Source organism: Corvus cornix, chromosome 14 (genome assembly GCF_000738735.6).
Source record: "Corvus cornix cornix isolate S_Up_H32 chromosome 14, ASM73873v5, whole genome shotgun sequence".
Taxonomy (NCBI): Eukaryota; Metazoa; Chordata; class Aves; order Passeriformes; family Corvidae; genus Corvus; species Corvus cornix.
The window spans coordinates 15,930,809-15,947,993 of record NC_046344.1 but is presented as its reverse complement, the minus strand read 5'-3'; the positions used below and the strand labels follow the sequence as shown (position 1 = coordinate 15,947,993).

Below are 17,185 nucleotides of genomic sequence, written 5' to 3'. Positions count from 1 at the left end.
ATACCCATTACCCCTCAGCTTCTGGACTCCCCCCACCTCTGCCCATGCCCCGTGTAGGCACCCAAGTACCCATGGGACCTGAACAATGGCACTGCAGGCCCTCCACAGCTCTGCAACATCACTTCCAGCATCTCCAGCAGCTTCACCAATGCACCTGCATGTCCACACAGACATCCCCAGGGCCTGGAGCCTCACTCCCCAAATTCCCTTGTCCTGAAACCCAACAGTGCTCCACCAGTCTCTTCAGCTGGAAGCTCCAACACCACCCTGGGGTGCTGAAGTTCAGAAGCACCACCATCAAATGGGGAGTCCACACAAGCTGCCGTGGGCTGAAAAGGGTAAAGCTTCACCTTAACGGACTGGAAGACTGATGTAGGCTACAACCCCTCACTGAGCCATTCAATAAGCAAGGCAAGGTTTGTAGGGAAAGGAATATCTGTTGTCAGAGCACCTATTATTTCTATTCATATTTATTAAGCCAAGACCGCTACAATCTCAATGTGGGAAGATACTGGTGTCTGTTTAACCAGAGACTAATACACGGTGAAGAAGATATAAAAGACTAGAGGTGGATCAATGAAAGCTCTTCTCTCTTCCTGTCACCTCTGCCTTGTGCATCCCCTTGGACAACCTTGGCCACAGCAATTCTTCCCAGGAGAGCACACAGTCTGGCCTGCTCTGAAAGGTGCACACCAAGGCAGATGGTCACTCGGTGTCATCTCAACAGAAACAGGTGGAATTATGTCAACTGGTACAAGGAACACAGGCACAGAGACCTGGGTGGATGGCTGATGATACTCGATGGCTCCAGTCAGCCTGTCCAGTCTAGCCCAGGTTCAAATGGAGCAGGTGGACATGGGAGGGGAAAATGGTGTGTCCAGATGTTTCTCACTGGGTTGTCTGGACTAGGCACCAGGACAGCGACAACCAGGGGTTGCCAAGTCTGTCCCTTTCTCCCTGGTGGACACAGTTCTGCCTGGTAGTGGCCACCAGCACACTGCCAGGGCCTGGCTCCTCCCTATGGCACCGCAGCCTTGCACGGGTCCTGCCCCAGCCACAGTGCTGGCCCCTGTGAGCCCAAGGTCACCAGGGAATCAGGCCTTGTAAAAGTTCATTTGTCCTTCCTGGTGGAGCTCCTGGGGCTGGACGCTCTGCAGCACTGGACAGTTTCCACTCATCGGAATGAGGGACGGAAGACTCTGACCTCTTGTTCCTCCTGGGCAAGGAGAAAGGCAGAGAGAGGTCTGGCAGCAGCACATTTTCAGAGTGAGGAAGGATCATACCCTGGATGCTGGAGAAGTGAGAGCTGTCAACTGAGATGTCAACACTGGGCAGAAGACAACTGTATTAAAGGGAATGTAAAAGCCTTGAAAATGAGCTCCAGCATGCCCGGAGCAGGACACCAATCCCCTTCAAGCTCCTTCCGGCAACAGGCACCCACAGGACCTCGCTTCACTTTGCTCCTCATTAAAGGTTTGTCAGTACCGTATTATTTTTAATACACACTTAGAGAAAAGGACCGACACGCACACCCACCCATGCACACGCACACATCGGGAAACCATGGCCAAAATATACACTATAGACAAAGAGTCCGTTCACACTATATATATGTACAGAGTCTGTGGGCGCAGTCTGGCAGTGCCCAGCTGGGCTGGGGCTGGGCATGGGGGGCAGGGTGGCTGCAAACCCCTCAGGGCTTCACGCACTTGCCCTTCTTCTCCCGCCGCTGCAGTTTCCGAAGGCGGCGTGTCCAGGCATCCCGCCACTGGATGACCAGGCTGTTCTTGTCAGCCATCAGTCCAGGCCGGTCAGTGGAGTTTTCGCTGATCCCCATGACCAAGTACTTCTTGCTGATCTGGATCTTGGGGCACTTGCAGGACAGGTCTTTCAGGTGGATCCACAAAAAGTTGTCACCACGCTTGACCCGCTCGTCACGGCACTTGTAGACAGAGAGGATGTTGATGGTGAACTTGGCCCAGTTGGCCACCGTCTCCATTTCTAGGATGTTCACCTGGACCACTGAGGGAAAAAAGGAGGAGGCATAGTGATGGGGATGCTTTGCCTTGCTCCCCAAAGGAAGGCTGGTGACAGGACCTGCCCTTCCCCAGCAGCCCTACCTGCCTCATCCATTGCAGCTTTGGGAGGGCTGATCTGGGGACCCCTCTCCATATGGAGTGTTTCCCACCCTCTGGATGCCTTCATCCGGCTCACCCACAGCCAGCCCTCACCTGCCTCTGGGACAAAGCCCAGGGTGGCCCAGGGAGGTTGGAGGTCCTTACCATAGTCCTTCTTGCAGTACTTCTTCATGTTAATCTTGTAGTTGCCCTTGGCTGGTTTGCAGTAGGAGTCACAGTCTGCGGCAGAAGAACAGTGGGTTGAGCACTGAGGGGCTTGAGGCATGTGGGGACTCATCCCACCCCAGGGGAAGAGGGAGTGGGGTGGAGGGGACAGCAGCAAGACCCAGCCTGGCAGAAGGTGGTGGGTACTTGGCTCCTCCTGAGACAGGGCCTGGGCCCTGCTGGGCATGGGGGTCTGTTGAGTCCAGCTGCTCCCCTGGCACCTCACAGGGGCTGGGGGCTCAAAGACCAGCATGAAAGCCCGATACCACATCAGCTGAGAAGAGGAACCAAATGGCCTTGGGTGCCCTGAGCAGACTCTGTCACTTGTCCTGTGGGATAAGTCAGCACGGGGCTGGTGGAGGAAGCCTGGGGACTCCTGCCAGACGCAGAAAGGGAAGGATGGGAGGAATGCAGCTGAGGTGACAGTGGCCTCCATGGAGGGCCAGCAGGGGCCATGGCCAAGGAGAGTCAATAGATCAGCTGGGTGATGTGGGAAAAGAGGATTTGTCAGCAATCCCACAGTCAGCCCCACAGGGGGCAGATCGAAAGGCAGGTCTGACACCAGACCAAGGGGGTCATGATCCTCAGAGCGATTCAGCTCTCAGGGGCCAGAGTGGTGGGAAGCACCCTCAGGGACAGCCCCTCCAGGGACCTGTGCCTCGTAGGCTCCCATGAGTGAGGAAGGGGACTCAGGCTGTGGGATGGAGGCAGGTGACAGAAGTGGCTCTGTTCCACCATGCCACTCCTGCTGCCCAGGCATCCCCTGCTCAGGCTGCTCCAGAGGTGTTGGGGAGGCCACCAGGCTGTCCTCCACTACCCTGCTGTCCCCCAAGGCTCCTGTCCTCCAGGAAGTTTTATTCTGTGCATTTCTAAAGCCCCCAGATTTGCATCTCAAGCAGAGGGAGGGCAGGGAATGCCTCTTTCCTTCTCCCCAAAGCCTTTGATCCCAACAATTGCCCGAAGCAGCCCTGTTCTCCTCCTTTCTTTCCCCTGCCATCTTTCTTTGAACATCTCAATTTGTCTCTTTCCAAGTGGCATGTTTTTTCTGAGCCCATCTTTCTTCTTTTCTCTGCCTTTCGCAGGTTCTCCCTCTGGCTTGGCCCCGCATCCCAGGACAGAGCCAGCAGCCTCTAAAGTTGTCTTTGTTTGCAGGTTGCCACAGTGATCACTGGGGATGGAGGCGAAGCTCTGGGGGAAGACTGGGAATAACAGAACCCTGTGCCAAGGGGAGGAGGAGAAATGAGGAAAGAAAGAAGCCCAGGAGCACAAACTCACCCTGGGCTCTGCTGTTCTCCTCTCTGCCCAGCTCCTTTTTATCTGGGACTTCATGCCACCTGTTCCAAATTTGTCAGTGACAGAAGCAGTGCAGCGCGAAGCTAATTCTTGGCAGAGGGGGGTGAGCTCTGATTTGCAGTTCAGCCCCCACCATGCTGCCACACTGCCCCTCTGCCTGGGCTGGCAGAGCTGCCTTGGCCCTGCTGCCTCCCCTGAGACAGTGGTGGTGGCTACACAGGGGGCTCAGGACCTCTCCGTATGGGGGTGGCTGCTGAGCGTGCTGGAGTGTTTGGTGGTGGCACTGAAGGTGCCCTCACCCACTGCACCCCTGGGCTGTGCTACAGCCTCAGCCTGGACCCTGCTGCACCCCTGGGCTGTGCTACAGCCTCAGCCTGGCTCCTGCTGCATCCCCAGGATGTGCTACAGCCTCAGCCTGGCTCCTGCTGCACCCCTGGGCTGTGCTACAGCCTCAGCCTGGACCCTGCTGCACCCCTGGGCTGTGCTACAGCCTCAGCCTGGACCCTGCTGCATCCCCAGGATGTGCTACAGCCTCAGCCTGGACCCTGCTGCATCCCCAGGATGTGCTACAGCCTCAGCCTGGCTCCTGCTGCACCCCTGGGCTGTGCTACAGCCTCAGCCTGGACCCTGCTGCATCCCCAGGATGTGCTACAGCCTCAGCCTGGCTCCTGCTGCACCCCTGGGCTGTGCTACAGCCTCAGCCTGGACCCTGCTGCACCCCTGGGCTGTGCTACAGCCTCAGCCTGGCTCCTGCTGCACCCCTGGGCTGTGCTACAGCCTCAGCCTGGACCCTGCTGCATCCCCAGGATGTGCTACAGCCTCAGCCTGGCTCCTGCTGCACCCCTGGGCTGTGCTACAGCCTCAGCCTGGACCCTGCTGCACCCCCGGGATGTGCTACAGCCTCAGCCTGGACCCTGCTGCATCCCCAGGATGTGCTACAGCCTCAGCCTGGCTCCTGCTGCACCCCTGGGCTGTGCTACAGCCTCAGCCTGGCTCCTGCTGCACCCCTGGGCTGTGCTACAGCCTCAGCCTGGCTCCTGCTGCATCCCTGGTATGTGGGTCCCGCTCTATCCTCTGGGATACACTACAGCCCCATCCCAGACCCCCCTGTATCCCCTGAGACCGGCCACAAGCCCATCCCAACACACTGCTCTGTCCTTTCCTGCTCCGTGAAAGGGACTCTACAGACAGCCTCCCACCTTATTTTGGGGAGTGCCCATCAGGACAGGAGACCTTTTCCTCCCCAGGCAAAGGGGCGCAGAAACCTTCCTGCCACAGGCCCACCCATGGACACTGGGTGCCGTGGGGGAGAAGGGTGGCATGGCCTGGGTGTTCGGCTGGAGAGTGGCCCGGCAGGGTGATGGGTGGTGGAGTGAGGGGTTGTGGGGTGATGGAGTGATGGAGTGTGGGGTGATGAGTGGTGGGAGCAGGCTGCGGGGCAGCCTCAGCCAACCTGCCACCCCCTTCCCTCAGCAATGGGGATGAAAGAAAAGCAGGAGGAAATGCAGTAACTGCCCTGGGCTCCTGCTCATGATTAACAACAAAACAATGTGATTTAAAGGAGCCAGAAAATGGTGTTGGGAATTAACAATTTAGGATTAGTCTGGGGATTTTTTTAACCACAGCTTTGTGCTGAGGAACATTCCTCAAATGTAAAATCAATTCCTGCTCCAGTTATCTAAGAAACTTGGGAAGGAAAAAAAAGTCCAGATAAATGGAAGTGTTTCCTTTCCTTGGCCCTGGGCACATGGCCTCCATCACTGGTGTGGGGCAGCACGGGTGCTGTGGCTGGAAAGTGGCCAGGTATGTCAGGGCAGATGGATCCTCCCTGCACCTCCCCAGACTGCCTCTCTCTGGGCATCCTGTCCTGTTCCTGCAGGGTTTTGCCATAGCAGGGTCTCAGCCCCCCAGTTCTGATCACAGCACAGCTATGGACCGTGGTTCCATCCTCCCGAGCGCGCTGGGATGCTGTGTGCCTGATGGGGGCTCTTCCCACAGACAGGGCCCAGAGAGCCCACGGCGTGACACATTCCACGGTGGAGAGAAGATCCACCTGCAGCCGTCCTTGTGCTGTGTCCCTGCAGCTGGACGGGGCAGCCAAGCCCCACAGAAGGGCTGGGGGTCAGCAGAGACCTGACACAGCCCACGGCCTGAAAGTGCACCCACAAACCCTGAAATGCTGCTGCACCCCTGGGATATGCTACAGCCCCATCCCTGACACTGACACTTGTCTGGGACAAGCTACAGAGCAATCTCTGAGACTGAGACATCACTGGGATGTGCTACAGCCCCATCCCTGACACTGCTGCATCCCTGGGGTTCACTACAGCCCCGTCCCAGGCACAAATACATCTCTGGGACACGCTACAGCCCCAGCTCTAACAGTGCTGCATCCCTGGGAGATGCTACAGGTACAGAGTGGGAGGAGGAGCTGATAACCAGAGCCACCGGCCTCGTGCGGGCATTCCCCATCCCTGCGGGCACGGCGTGCCTGAGAGGTGGCAGGTTTGCACATCTGGTTTGCTTCTCCTCTCCTTGAAAAGAAATGAATATTTTGTTTTAAGAGAGATGTAACTTAATTAGGTGCTATGGCTGCAAATCTTTTACTGCTTACTTTGGATTCCTTTAAAGCCCTGTTTTGCACTCCACGAGTTTTGTTAATTCTGCTAATGGGGAACGTGGATTTTATTTTTTTCCACTAAGTGGAAAATATTTTAAGATAATAGTAATAAAAATTATGAGAAGTGGGCCCAAGACATTTCATCACCAAGCTAGTCAGTTGCTCAGGCACAGACATCAAAGCTGGACCTCAAAGGCTTTGGAAGATTGGAAAGGCAGGAGAAAGCTGGGAAAAGCGATGCGGAAGATGGCAATGACAGTGAAAAGCCTGGAAACACCCAGGGACTGAACTCCTGCATGGAGGAGGATGGGGAGAGGGCGGGAAGCCCAGCACCTGAGCATGGCAGCCCTGAACAATGTCCCCCTGTTCCTGCAGCCAGCACCTGCTGCCAGAGGCAGGGTGGGAGGTGGGGAAATGGGGAGAGAAGGGGCTTGGAGGCTGCCAGAGGTGCTGAGGGCCCCTTGGGGACTGCCCTGCTCAGGGGTAGCTGGGGGCTCTGGGGCAGAGGGATGTAGGCAGAGGGGCATCAGGGAGCAGGCACGGAGCGGGAAGGAAGGATCAGTGTAGGCAGCCCTGCGTGCAGCACGAGCACAGCAGGTGCAGGGCACCGTGGCAGTGCCAGCCAGGGCAGCATCACCCCCCACCTCTGATCCCCCCAGCCAAGGGAGCAGCAGGACCCCCACCGGGTCCCCTGATCCTGCAGTGGCACAGACTCCGGGCAGAGGCAGCTACTTTGCCTTAAAGATATTTGAGCTAGAAGCCAGAAATCTTAAGCCAACAAACCCACAGATAAACTGCAGGCAGTTTGAGGCAGACCCGCTCCACTAAAACAGAGCAAACAACCCAGCTCTCCACCAGTGCTGTTTATTTTTGTGCAGCTGAACAGCTCAGACATCACTGTGAGACTGTTCCTATTTATAAAGCACAGGAGGGGAGTCACCTTGATTAACTCCGCTCCATGCGGCGCTCTCTGTTGGCAATAAAACTGGCCAAATCCCCCATTTTTTTCCTTTTCCCAAAGCCTGATGTTCCAGCTCCCTCCTCACAGCTGGCAGGGCAGGCAGGGCAGGCAGGAGCAGAGGTGGTGGTGGTGTGCCCTGTCCCACGCAGCCCCCCCCAGCAGCGGTGCCATCACTTCAGCTCAGCACCTTCCCACTCTGAGTTTCATCTTGCCCCCTCTGCCACAGTGAGGAGGGAAACCTCTGCCAGACCCAGGCAGGGCTGCTCCTCACTGTCCTGAAAACACCTCCTGTTTTCCAGGGCCTCTGTGGGGCAGGGCTGTGAGGGCTCAGCAGTGCACATAGGTGCTGGCTGGGGTGCTGGGCAGAGCTCCCAGGCTCTGCACTACTCCGTGGGGTCCACGTGTGCTAAGCCAGCACTGCTCTGCAAGGAGCTGCTGGTTCCTCCTGTGCATCTTCCCTCTCCACCTCCCTCCACACACTTTACTCCTGCCAGAGGAACACAGAATCATTAAGGTTGGAAAAGGCCTCCGAGATCATCAAGTCCAACCTTGAACCAAATACCACAGTGCCCACTAAACCACATTGCAAAGAGCCACATCTACTCGCTTTTTGAACACTTTCAGGGATGGTGACTCCACCACTGCCCTGGGCAGCCTGGTTCACTGCCTGACAACCCTTTCAGGGAAGAAATTTTTCCTGATGTCCAGCCTGAACCTCCCCTGGCACATCTTGAGGCCATTTCCTCTTGTTCCATGCCTTGTTCCCTGGGAGCAGAACCCGACCCCCCCAGCTGCCCCCTCCTGTCAGGGACTTGTAGAGAGAAGAGGTCCCCCCTGAGCCTCCTTTTCTCCAACCTGAGCCCCCCCAGCTCCTTCAGCTTCTCATCAGAATTGTGCTCCAGACCCTTCCCCAGCTCCTTTCCCTTCTCTAGACATGCTCCAGCCCCTCAGCATCTGCCTCATTGTGAGGGGCCAAAGATTCCATCCCTTCAACACACCTTGTCCCTGGCCCTCCCCTGCAGCCACTGAGCTCATGCACGGGGCTGCAGCGGCCGTGCTGGAAGGTGTTCCCAGAAGGCTGGAGAGCACATCCCAGGCACACACTAGCCTGGGAAGAGGCTGTTGGCATTTTCCACTGCCAAGCCAAGGTGGCCACAGTAAGGGGAGCTGGGGAGATGGAGACAGAGCACTGGCTCTATAAGAACCATGTAGGCTTCCTTGGGGAAGCTGCTCATTAAATATGGGAGTGGGGAGCCGGAGGTGCCCCTGCCATGTTCACAGGAGCATGTGCCATGGGATGGAGTGGAGGATTGCTTGGGATGTCTATTCCACCACAGTGAAATGCAGAGGAAGACCAGGGTCTTGGGGACAGCAGGAAGAGGGGTGGCCCAAGGCGGGAAGGGGCTGCTTCTTTCCTGGCTTCTCCACCTTCACCTGGCTTGGAATCCCTACAGACGGATAAACCTGGGATGGTGGGAACAGCCACACTGCAGTGCTGCGGGGACTGTGGAAGGAAGAGGAGGGGAGGGAGGAAAGCCCTGCTACAGCCCTCTTTACCCTGCATGGGAGGGCTGAGCATGGTGGCACTGGATCCAGGGGCTGGCACAGCACTGCTTGGTACTGTTGGGATGTGCCGTGACATGGTGGGAGCTCACGGCACGTGGGTGGTCCCTGGCCAGGCTGGAAGAAGGACCCGAATCCATCAGTGCAGGGAGCATCCATGCACCCACCCAGCAGTGCCCAGCCCCAGCCAAGCCTCTGCAGGAGCACAAGCGAACCTCAGCTTGTACTGAGATGCCAACCTTCCCACTCCAGTCTGGGGAACCAGGGCAGCTCTTGAGGAGCTCTGAGGACCATTGCAGCAATGCCTCCCTTGCCTGTGCAAGGCCTGCAGTCTGTCAATGGAGCTGTCACCTCTCACCAGGTGACCACAGCAGTGACACTGGTCCTTCCGTGGTCCAATCACCCAAGATCCCATCACCCTGCACAGCCAGGACAAGCAGCTCATACCCAGACCCTTCACTCCTGCAGGCCTGGATGAGCACCATGTCACCCATGTCCCAGGGGAGACCTGGCAGCCTGTGCCCCAGCACAGGGGCCCTGGAGCCTGCCTGAGAGCTGCCAGACCCCCACTGCCCCAGCACCTGCCAGAGAGCTGTGGCCTTGCAGAGGCAAAGGACACCGAGGAGAAACCTCTTGCACTGGCGCTGATAAAAGGAGGTTGAACAAAGCCGGCTCCCAAGCACCCACTGGTGCCATATGCCACAACCCCTGCCATAACCTGCCAAGGGATGGCGAGGCCCCAGTGGGCTGCATCCCTGCACTCCTCCTTGGAGGGCATGGAGAAAGCCTTTCCCAAAAACGTCCATCAATCTTAGTCAGTTCCTTTCCAGAAATACACAGGATTTTAAACCTCAGTCACACCTTTCACCAAAATTTTTCACCATTAATTTTTTGCCAAATGGTTTGGTAGAGCTCAGCCCTCCCCTGTGCTGCAGCAGGGAGAGGGGAGGTGGGATTGGCCCCCAGGTCTCTGGGCAGGGCTGGGGCCATGGACTCAGGCAGGGACATGGAGCACTTACCCGCGGGTGCCTCTGTGCTGGTGACCAGGGAGGTGGGGTTGATGGCAGGAATCTCTGGAAAAGAAAGGGAGAGGTATCTTAAGGATGAGCCTCCCAGCTCTGGGGGTGACAGGTGGGCAAGAGCCCTCTGCAAATGGGCCACAAGGGGATTTTGTTGGTCACAAATGAAAGATGATGGGACAAATCTGATGTGACCATTGCAGACCATTGAATAGACATGGAGATGCACAAAGTGAGTTCAGTGAATTGGGCCAGGCTGCAATTCTGCAACCCCTGAGAGCCCTGAGGATGTGTGCTCCAGGGATGGATGCTCAGCTCATCTGAACTCAGTTTGGGCATCAGATGGGAGCTTGGCTGATCTCAGCATGCTTCAGGCTGCCCAGCACAGGGATAAATGTGGGAAAAGATAACACTTTCTCAGGACTCTTGGCAGCAAAACCTGGGGGAATTTCTTTCCTAAACCAAAATTTGGGGAAGAACAGAGAGAGAGGAGCCAGCTCCACCAGTCACCCACACTGCCACTGCTCCAGCAGCCCAGCAAATGCTGCAGGGTGGGAAGTTGTTCCTCTGCCACTTGGGTCAAATTCAAACCCACTGTGACAATAAACAGAGTTTTATGCTGACCACAGCCTCTGGCCTTGCCCCAGAAGTGACTGTGCTCAGGCCTCAGCTGTTTGAGGAGGGCACATGCTGTACCAAGGATGGGAGCCAGCAGAGCTGTTTCAGCCAGCCAGAAGCACTGACCCAAGGGGGCATCCGGAGCCTCCTGCACTGGGGCAGGTGAAGCCCAGGTCAGCCCAGGAAGTGATGAGAGAGCCCTGCTTGGCCACTTCCTGGAGAACATCCATAAGGACAGGCACCATCTTCTCTGAGCCTCCCACCCGCCACAAACCATCCAAGGTGAGTGGGGGACCATGGGGCATCCCCCAATGCCTGTGGGGGTTCCTGAGTGCAGGGCGAGGTGTGGGGCACTCACTGATGCAGGGGGCCACTGGCGAGCGGCTCTGCTGGTAGCCCTTGGCACAGCGGTTGCAGGTGAGGCCGGTCACGCCGTCCTTGCATGGGCACTGCCCCGTGGTCTGGTTGCAGGTCTTGCCGGCCGCGCCAACTGGGTGGCAGTCACAAGCTGGGTGGGAGAGAGAGGAATGGTTATGAGAGAGGGGAGGCACAATGCAAACCCCAGACTGGGCCCAAGATGCAGTCCGAGAGAGGTGAAGAGGAGGGGGCCCTTCCAGAGCACCACTGGAAAGCAGCTGCTGGGGCTGGCACAGCACAGACCCAGCTGGACCCAAGGGTCTGGACCAACCATGGCCTCACATGTGCTGTGAGCAGCACAGGCAGGAGGGCAAGTGGACAAAGGGGTTGGCCAGGGTATGGCCTTGCTGACAGGGATGCTCAGGATGAGCACATGGAGCCTCTGCAATACCCACAGGTGCCTGCAGCCACCAGCTCTCATTTAAGACCTTCTCCCACCTCAACTCCAGGGAGATGTTCCTGTCACAGCAGTAAAAACCATCTTCTCCAGCTGCTCCCCTGCCTCCAAGCTTTTCAGCCCATGGAGCTGAACCAACACGGGGTTTTGACACAAACATTTACCTTGTCTCAGTTTTAGAATGAAGTAGGTTTTCTCAATGTTTCCCAAGCTCATGAGTCTTGATGCCCCTCCTGACTCCTGGAGACCTTGGGCAAAGGATGACCCCACAGCTTTCTACCACAGTCTCTCTAAGGACAAGCCACACCTGAGGTGGGTGAAAGTTGTCTTTGCTCTGAGCAGAACGCTCCACCACGTCACACGGGGTGATGGACCCGCTGAGGGTTATCTGCATGGAGGGATGCGGGAAGGAGATGCTTGTTCAGGAGAGGACCTTCCCATCTGCTTGCCTGGAGCTGGGCTGGCTATGAGCTGGAGGAGGTTATCTTGGCCTCCATCAGTGTAGGAGTTGAACGTGATTTCAAAGCAAAACAAAAACATCTCCCCCACCCGCCCCCGCAGCCCCCTGATGTTACTGTTTCCCTAATTTTCACCAGATGGGACTGGTGGGAGCACCATGGCACTCGAGCCCCCTCCTGCACAGCCAGAAACCAGAGCGAGCAGCCTCTAATGGGGACCAGATGCTCCATCCTTATCAGATCTTGGCTAGGACTGGAAGCGGACGTCTTTCTGACGGGGATATTTCGGGGGCTCAGCTGTGATAACAAATGGCAGCGAGCAAGGGAGGCTTGGCATGACGCAGGGCTGTTGGAAACGTGGGGGCTTTCTTGGGCCCCAGCGGTCTGTTCCTGGTGTAAAGTTTATGGACGGACATAAATCTGAGCCCAGTCAGGACCCAGTTCATCTAAGCTGATCTCTCTCCATGTGGTGGAAGGCAGATTTCGGTGACTCTGTATGTTTCACCCGGATCAGTAATTAAGGCAGCTTTTCTCATCTTAAGTGCACAACCGATCAGTGTCATTGGGGTATGAGCTTGGTCTCTGCCAGACCAATCTCTGCCCACTTGCCCTGCTCCAGTGGGATTTCCCACAGTCCCACAAAAATGCACTGTTCCCATGGGAAGAGCATGCCAGGCAAGAGTGCTTACCCTGCTGGCTCCCCATGGCCCATCCCGCTGCTGTGGCATCTCTGTCCTTCCTCACCCTGACACAGCCTGTCCTGTGGAGGGGGCTGCCTCAGGGAGCCCATCCCAGTCCCGGGCAGGCAGGGCCGGGGCACGGTGCGGCTCTGCACCGCTGCCCACACACCGAGCCCTGCTGCTCCCAGCCTCCGGCCGCCAGGATCTGGCCCATGGAGCTTGAATGGTGGATTAAGTCACTAGCTTGGAGCTTAACTCATCAAGCCGTGCTTGCCAGAAAGCATGTCTTGCACCTCATATTGAGGGTATTTTTGCATCCTGAGGCTTAGCTGCTACTGCTTCACCAGTTTTCATTGGAGAAAGCTCACGGTTTACAGCTTTGTTTAAATTACCGGGATTAATGCACAGCCATCCTTTATTTGACTTTTCAATTACCACCATTGAATTAATCCTGGAGGTTGCTCTGCCTTTTCCATCCCTCCAGCTTTTCCGTCTGGCAGGGCCCAGAAGTGACGCCGGCAGCGGGAGGGAAGCACTCCCCGCTCGCTGGCCAAGGGCTCTGCTCTGGTAGACACAGGCCTGGGCAACCTGCAGCCAGAATTTTTGTGCCTATTTCAAAGATGCTGCATCCCAGCAGAGGCAAACCATGGTTGAAGGGTTATTTAGTAACATGCTGGGGTTTGTTTAAATAAGATGCAGTGGTTCCTGGCCTCTGGGTTAATGATTTGCCTCCTGAATAGGAACTGAGCATCTGCAGCCTGGGCTAGTGGAAGGTGTCCCTGCGCATGGCAGAGGACTGGAACCAGATGATCCTCAAGGTCCCTTCCAAACCAAACCAATCTGTGATTCTATGAACATCTGCCTTCATTGCAATGCTCAGCCTCTGCCCTGGGCCAGCACTGTGGTAGGTGCAAAAGCCTTTGTTCAAAGCCACAGCACACTGTTCCCATGGCCTGCTCCATGCCTGCTTTAAACATCCACTGTCAGTATCCCTTCCCTTCCCTTCCCTTCCCTTCCCTTCCCTTCCCTTCCCTTCCCTTCCCTTCCCTTCCCGAGCTGCAGGTATAGGGCCCATCTTTGGAAAAATCAAGTCCAAACTCTCTTGTCACATCTCTGTGTATTTATATGCCTCTCTGGCAGCACCAGCTCTCCGTTGCCAGCACCTGGGACCTCGCTCCTCCTCTAAGGAGCTCCCAATCCCTACAGATCCACCCCTAGATAAGGGAGGGGTGGAAATCCTTTCTGCTTTACTGAAGGAGGGGCAGCCAAAGAAGCAGAAGCATCAGGGATTTTATCATAAACTCTGTTCCCTGAGGGAGAGACAGGAACTGGCTCCCCAGACTCAGGGTACCACTTTCACTGCCAGATCCTCCTCAGCATATGCACCGTGGCAGGGGTCGGCCCTGTGCACATGTTCATCTGGCTCGGCTGAGCTTTGCAGCACTTCCAAACCACGGGCAGACCCTGCCAGCCCTCCGGAAGCAGCAGCCCCCGCCCGGGCTGGCAGAGCCCTGCCTGTGGTTGGCACAGGGACAGAGGTTTGTCTGCGAGGGGGGACCTGTCCCGCTCCTCTGCAGCCCAGGCATCGCTGGCTGCCCTTTCTCCTGTGCTGCAGCAGCTGCGCTCACCCCATCCCATCAACTCCTGGGCATCCTGGGATGCTCTGCCCGCCCTGTCCCCTCCAGAGGAGCCACCTTGGATCAGAGATACTTTCCATCACCGTAATGCTTCACAATTATTGCCCTGTGAGGGTGGTGGAGCAAGGCTTGCACTGACAAATGGCAGGCACAGGCAGATGGGAGCAGCCAGGGCCCCTCTGCTTCCTCCATCCCCAGCCCTGCAAGCAGAGGGATTTGAGCCACAGCCAGGTACGAAACACTGCACCTGCAGCATCCCTGCTCCCACAAACCCGTGCTATATTCAGTAATCCTCCCTGGTCCCAGCAAAATCTAGCCTGCTTTATTAGGTTTTGGCATTTTTTCTGTTATTGCTCTTTGGTAAGCGCTCTCTTTCCCATCTGGAGCAGAAACTGAGCCCCTCAATGCCCAGGGAAGTGGTACTGGGGGCCCTGGGGAGGTGAATGCCTGCAGGGGCATCTGCTTTGCTTGGGATTGTATCAGTTTTGGAGCAGAAGTAGAAGGAGCAGAGTAGAGAGGTGATAGAATTACAGAATATCCCAAGCTGGAAGGGACCCAATATGATCACTGAATCCAGCTCCTGGCCCTGCACAAACACCCCAACAGCCCCACCCTGGGCATCCCTGGTAGCGCTGTCCAAACGCTCCTGGAGCTCTGGCAGCCTCGGGGCTGTGCCCATTCCCTGGGGAGCCTGGGCAGTGCCCAGCACCCTCTGGGGGAAGGACCTTCTCCTGATCCAGCCTAAATCTCCCTAATCCAAAGAAATGTAGAAACCATTGCTTGGGGAGTGCTGGGAGGTGAGGTGCTGCCTGCAGGAGATGAAGGGTGAGGTGGAGGCAGCACAGCCACCCCGCTGCCTCTTGAGTCTTGGGGGAGAGCCTGCAAACCCTCAGCACCTGACAGAATCCTCACGGAAAAGGGAATTTTGCTGCAGCTGCCCCAGTCTGGTGGTGCTGCAGCAGGAGCTGGGGGCTGCTGCCATCCTTCTCTGGCCTCAGTTAGAGCCAGGACCCCTCCTGAGAATGGGAAACAATCTAGGATGCTGTGCCAGACATCATCAGGGTGCATGCCTTGTCCTGCCTCCTCCTCTTCCTCTCTCCCAGGGTCTCCCTGTGTCACCTCGAGGATGCTGGCACCTGGCACAGCTTGGGACCTGGCTGCCACCTGACACAATCTTCATCAAAGGGAAAACCTGGCTGCTGCCAGGGGCTGTGGCATGGCTTGGCTAAGGCCGTGGGGTGGAAACAGCTGGGAACACGGGCTGTGAGGGGGATGAGTCAAGTCAGCTGCTTGGGTTGTTGAAAATGATTAGCTTGGTTTGCTAACGAGCTGGCTGCAGGTAGGGCTCCTCCTGCCAGTGCCCGCTCAGTCCCGCTCCCGCTGTGACACTGCGCAAACGTGGGAAGTTTCTCCCTGCACCCCGTCCCCTCAAACATTCCAGGGGGGACAGGGATGAGGAGAGGCCACTGGCACTGCACAGGCAATTTATTATATTATTTATTATATCCCAACATGAATGAGCCAGACCTCCAACAGCACTAATGCACCTGACAGGGGAACCCCACAAGTCAAATCCTTCAATTCAGGTCCATGGCCACAACTTTAATGGTCCCAAAGCAGCTCCAGTAGTTGCTGTAGGCCCTACGTAAATGCACGAGCATCATGTTCTTGCAGCAGTGAAGGTGCCCAGTGCCCACACAGCTGCAAAATGCATTGGAGAGAGATCTGAGAGGGACACTGTGCTCCCTTCCAGCAGGGACTCACAATCAAAGACAGAAAAACAGGGATCAGGGATGAGTTCTCAGCCTCTAAACAGCCATGGCTGACTTCCTGCCCATTTGATGTTCCAGTCTGGACTTGACCAGACCGTGGGGACAGGCAAGATGCTTTTTTATCTCAAATTCTTTGGTGAAAACATTGTTTTGAAAAGGCTCCACAGACAGGCTGATCAGGGAGAGGGAAGAGGAACCAGACAGGCTTGGCCAGGAGTTAGAGGAGGGAGAGGAGAGGTAGAGGTCCCATGACGTTTGGCACAGGCTAGGGACCTTGAGAGGTCAAGTTGCAGTTTGATGGCTTGGAGCCAGCGTGGCTCCTGGCCAGCTCAAGGCTAGTTACCAGGAGCCACAGTGTTCAGCATCTCCCCAAAAACAGGTCCCAAGAGCCACCCCATAGCTGAAAACCACAATGTGGGGTCCTGGCCCAGAGCCCACCTGGGATATGTGACTTCCACCAGCATCCCCAGCCCTCCAGAGCAGGGAACCCATGCTCCAAGCATGTCTATATCCCAGACATCACCCACATCAGAGACAGATTTCCAGCACATCTAGTCACGTCTGCTTCAGCACCTCCCCAGCATCTCTCCAAACACTGACCAATGGAGGTGGTAACTGCAACACACCAGAACCCTCCCAGGCTCCTGGCAATCTGCTCTCTCCCTTCCTGTCATCCTGCTCCACCTTGAGTTGATGCTGGGCTCAAAGCGCTATCCCTCCCTGGTGCCCTTGGGGTGGTAGAGGTGGGGTATGCCCAGCCCCTGGCCTGGAGGGATCTCTGCTGAGATTGCATAATCGCCCAGCAGGACTCCCTGGAAAGGCAACCACTTCTTTGGTCATGGTGAGAAAAGACAGACCCACAATCCTTTAGGAGACCCTGTGCAGATCCTTTGTAACCCATTGGTCCTCACCCATCCCAGATCCTCTGTGACCCATTGGTCCTCACCCATCCCCTGTATCCCTATAAAAGCAAGCCCTCTGCCCCTGTGCGGGAGAGTTCTCATCCCTGGCTTTCCCCTTCGCCGGAGGGGACCAACAATAAAGCTCCTTCCGTGCAGAACCAGCCACACGAGCCTCTCGTCTCTCTCTCTGGTCTGGCTTGGCCTGGAGGCTGCCCTGCAGAGCTGAGCTGGAATCACGAGCTGATATCACTAAAGAGCTGACAGACTCTGCAAGAGCCCTCCTGCCAGCAGCTGAGGGAAGACACCGGGCCTCGGGAAGGCGATTTCTTTTGGGACCATCTCCCCGGACCGGTCACCTCTTCCTGGGTCAGAGCCACTGACCCCACACCAGCTGTAATAGGTAGAGGTGCTCAGGGTGGTGGAGGCTGGAGCTGACCTGCAGCTGCCAGATTGAGCAGAAGGACACCCCAAGGATGGGAAGGGACAGCAAGGGGACCGAGAGAGAT

At 56.6% G+C, this 17,185-nt stretch overlaps 1 protein-coding gene across 2 annotated transcripts in view; it reads right to left on the bottom strand.

Annotated features, from left to right (window-relative positions):
• Nucleotides 1–454: 454 nt before the first annotated feature.
• Nucleotides 455–17,185, bottom strand: part of NTN3 (netrin 3) — a 33,691-nt gene continuing 16,960 nt past the window's right edge. For both annotated transcript variants that reach the window (XM_039560588.1, XM_010392081.3), the window contains 4 exons: nucleotides 10,775–10,924; nucleotides 9,799–9,852; nucleotides 2,283–2,357; nucleotides 455–2,022 (listed from right to left, as the gene is read on the bottom strand). In XM_039560588.1, coding sequence (XP_039416522.1) covers nucleotides 1,694–2,022; nucleotides 2,283–2,357; nucleotides 9,799–9,852; nucleotides 10,775–10,924 — 608 coding nt within the window. In that variant the 3' untranslated portion in view covers nucleotides 455–1,693. The remainder of the gene's footprint in view (nucleotides 2,023–2,282; nucleotides 2,358–9,798; nucleotides 9,853–10,774; nucleotides 10,925–17,185) is intronic.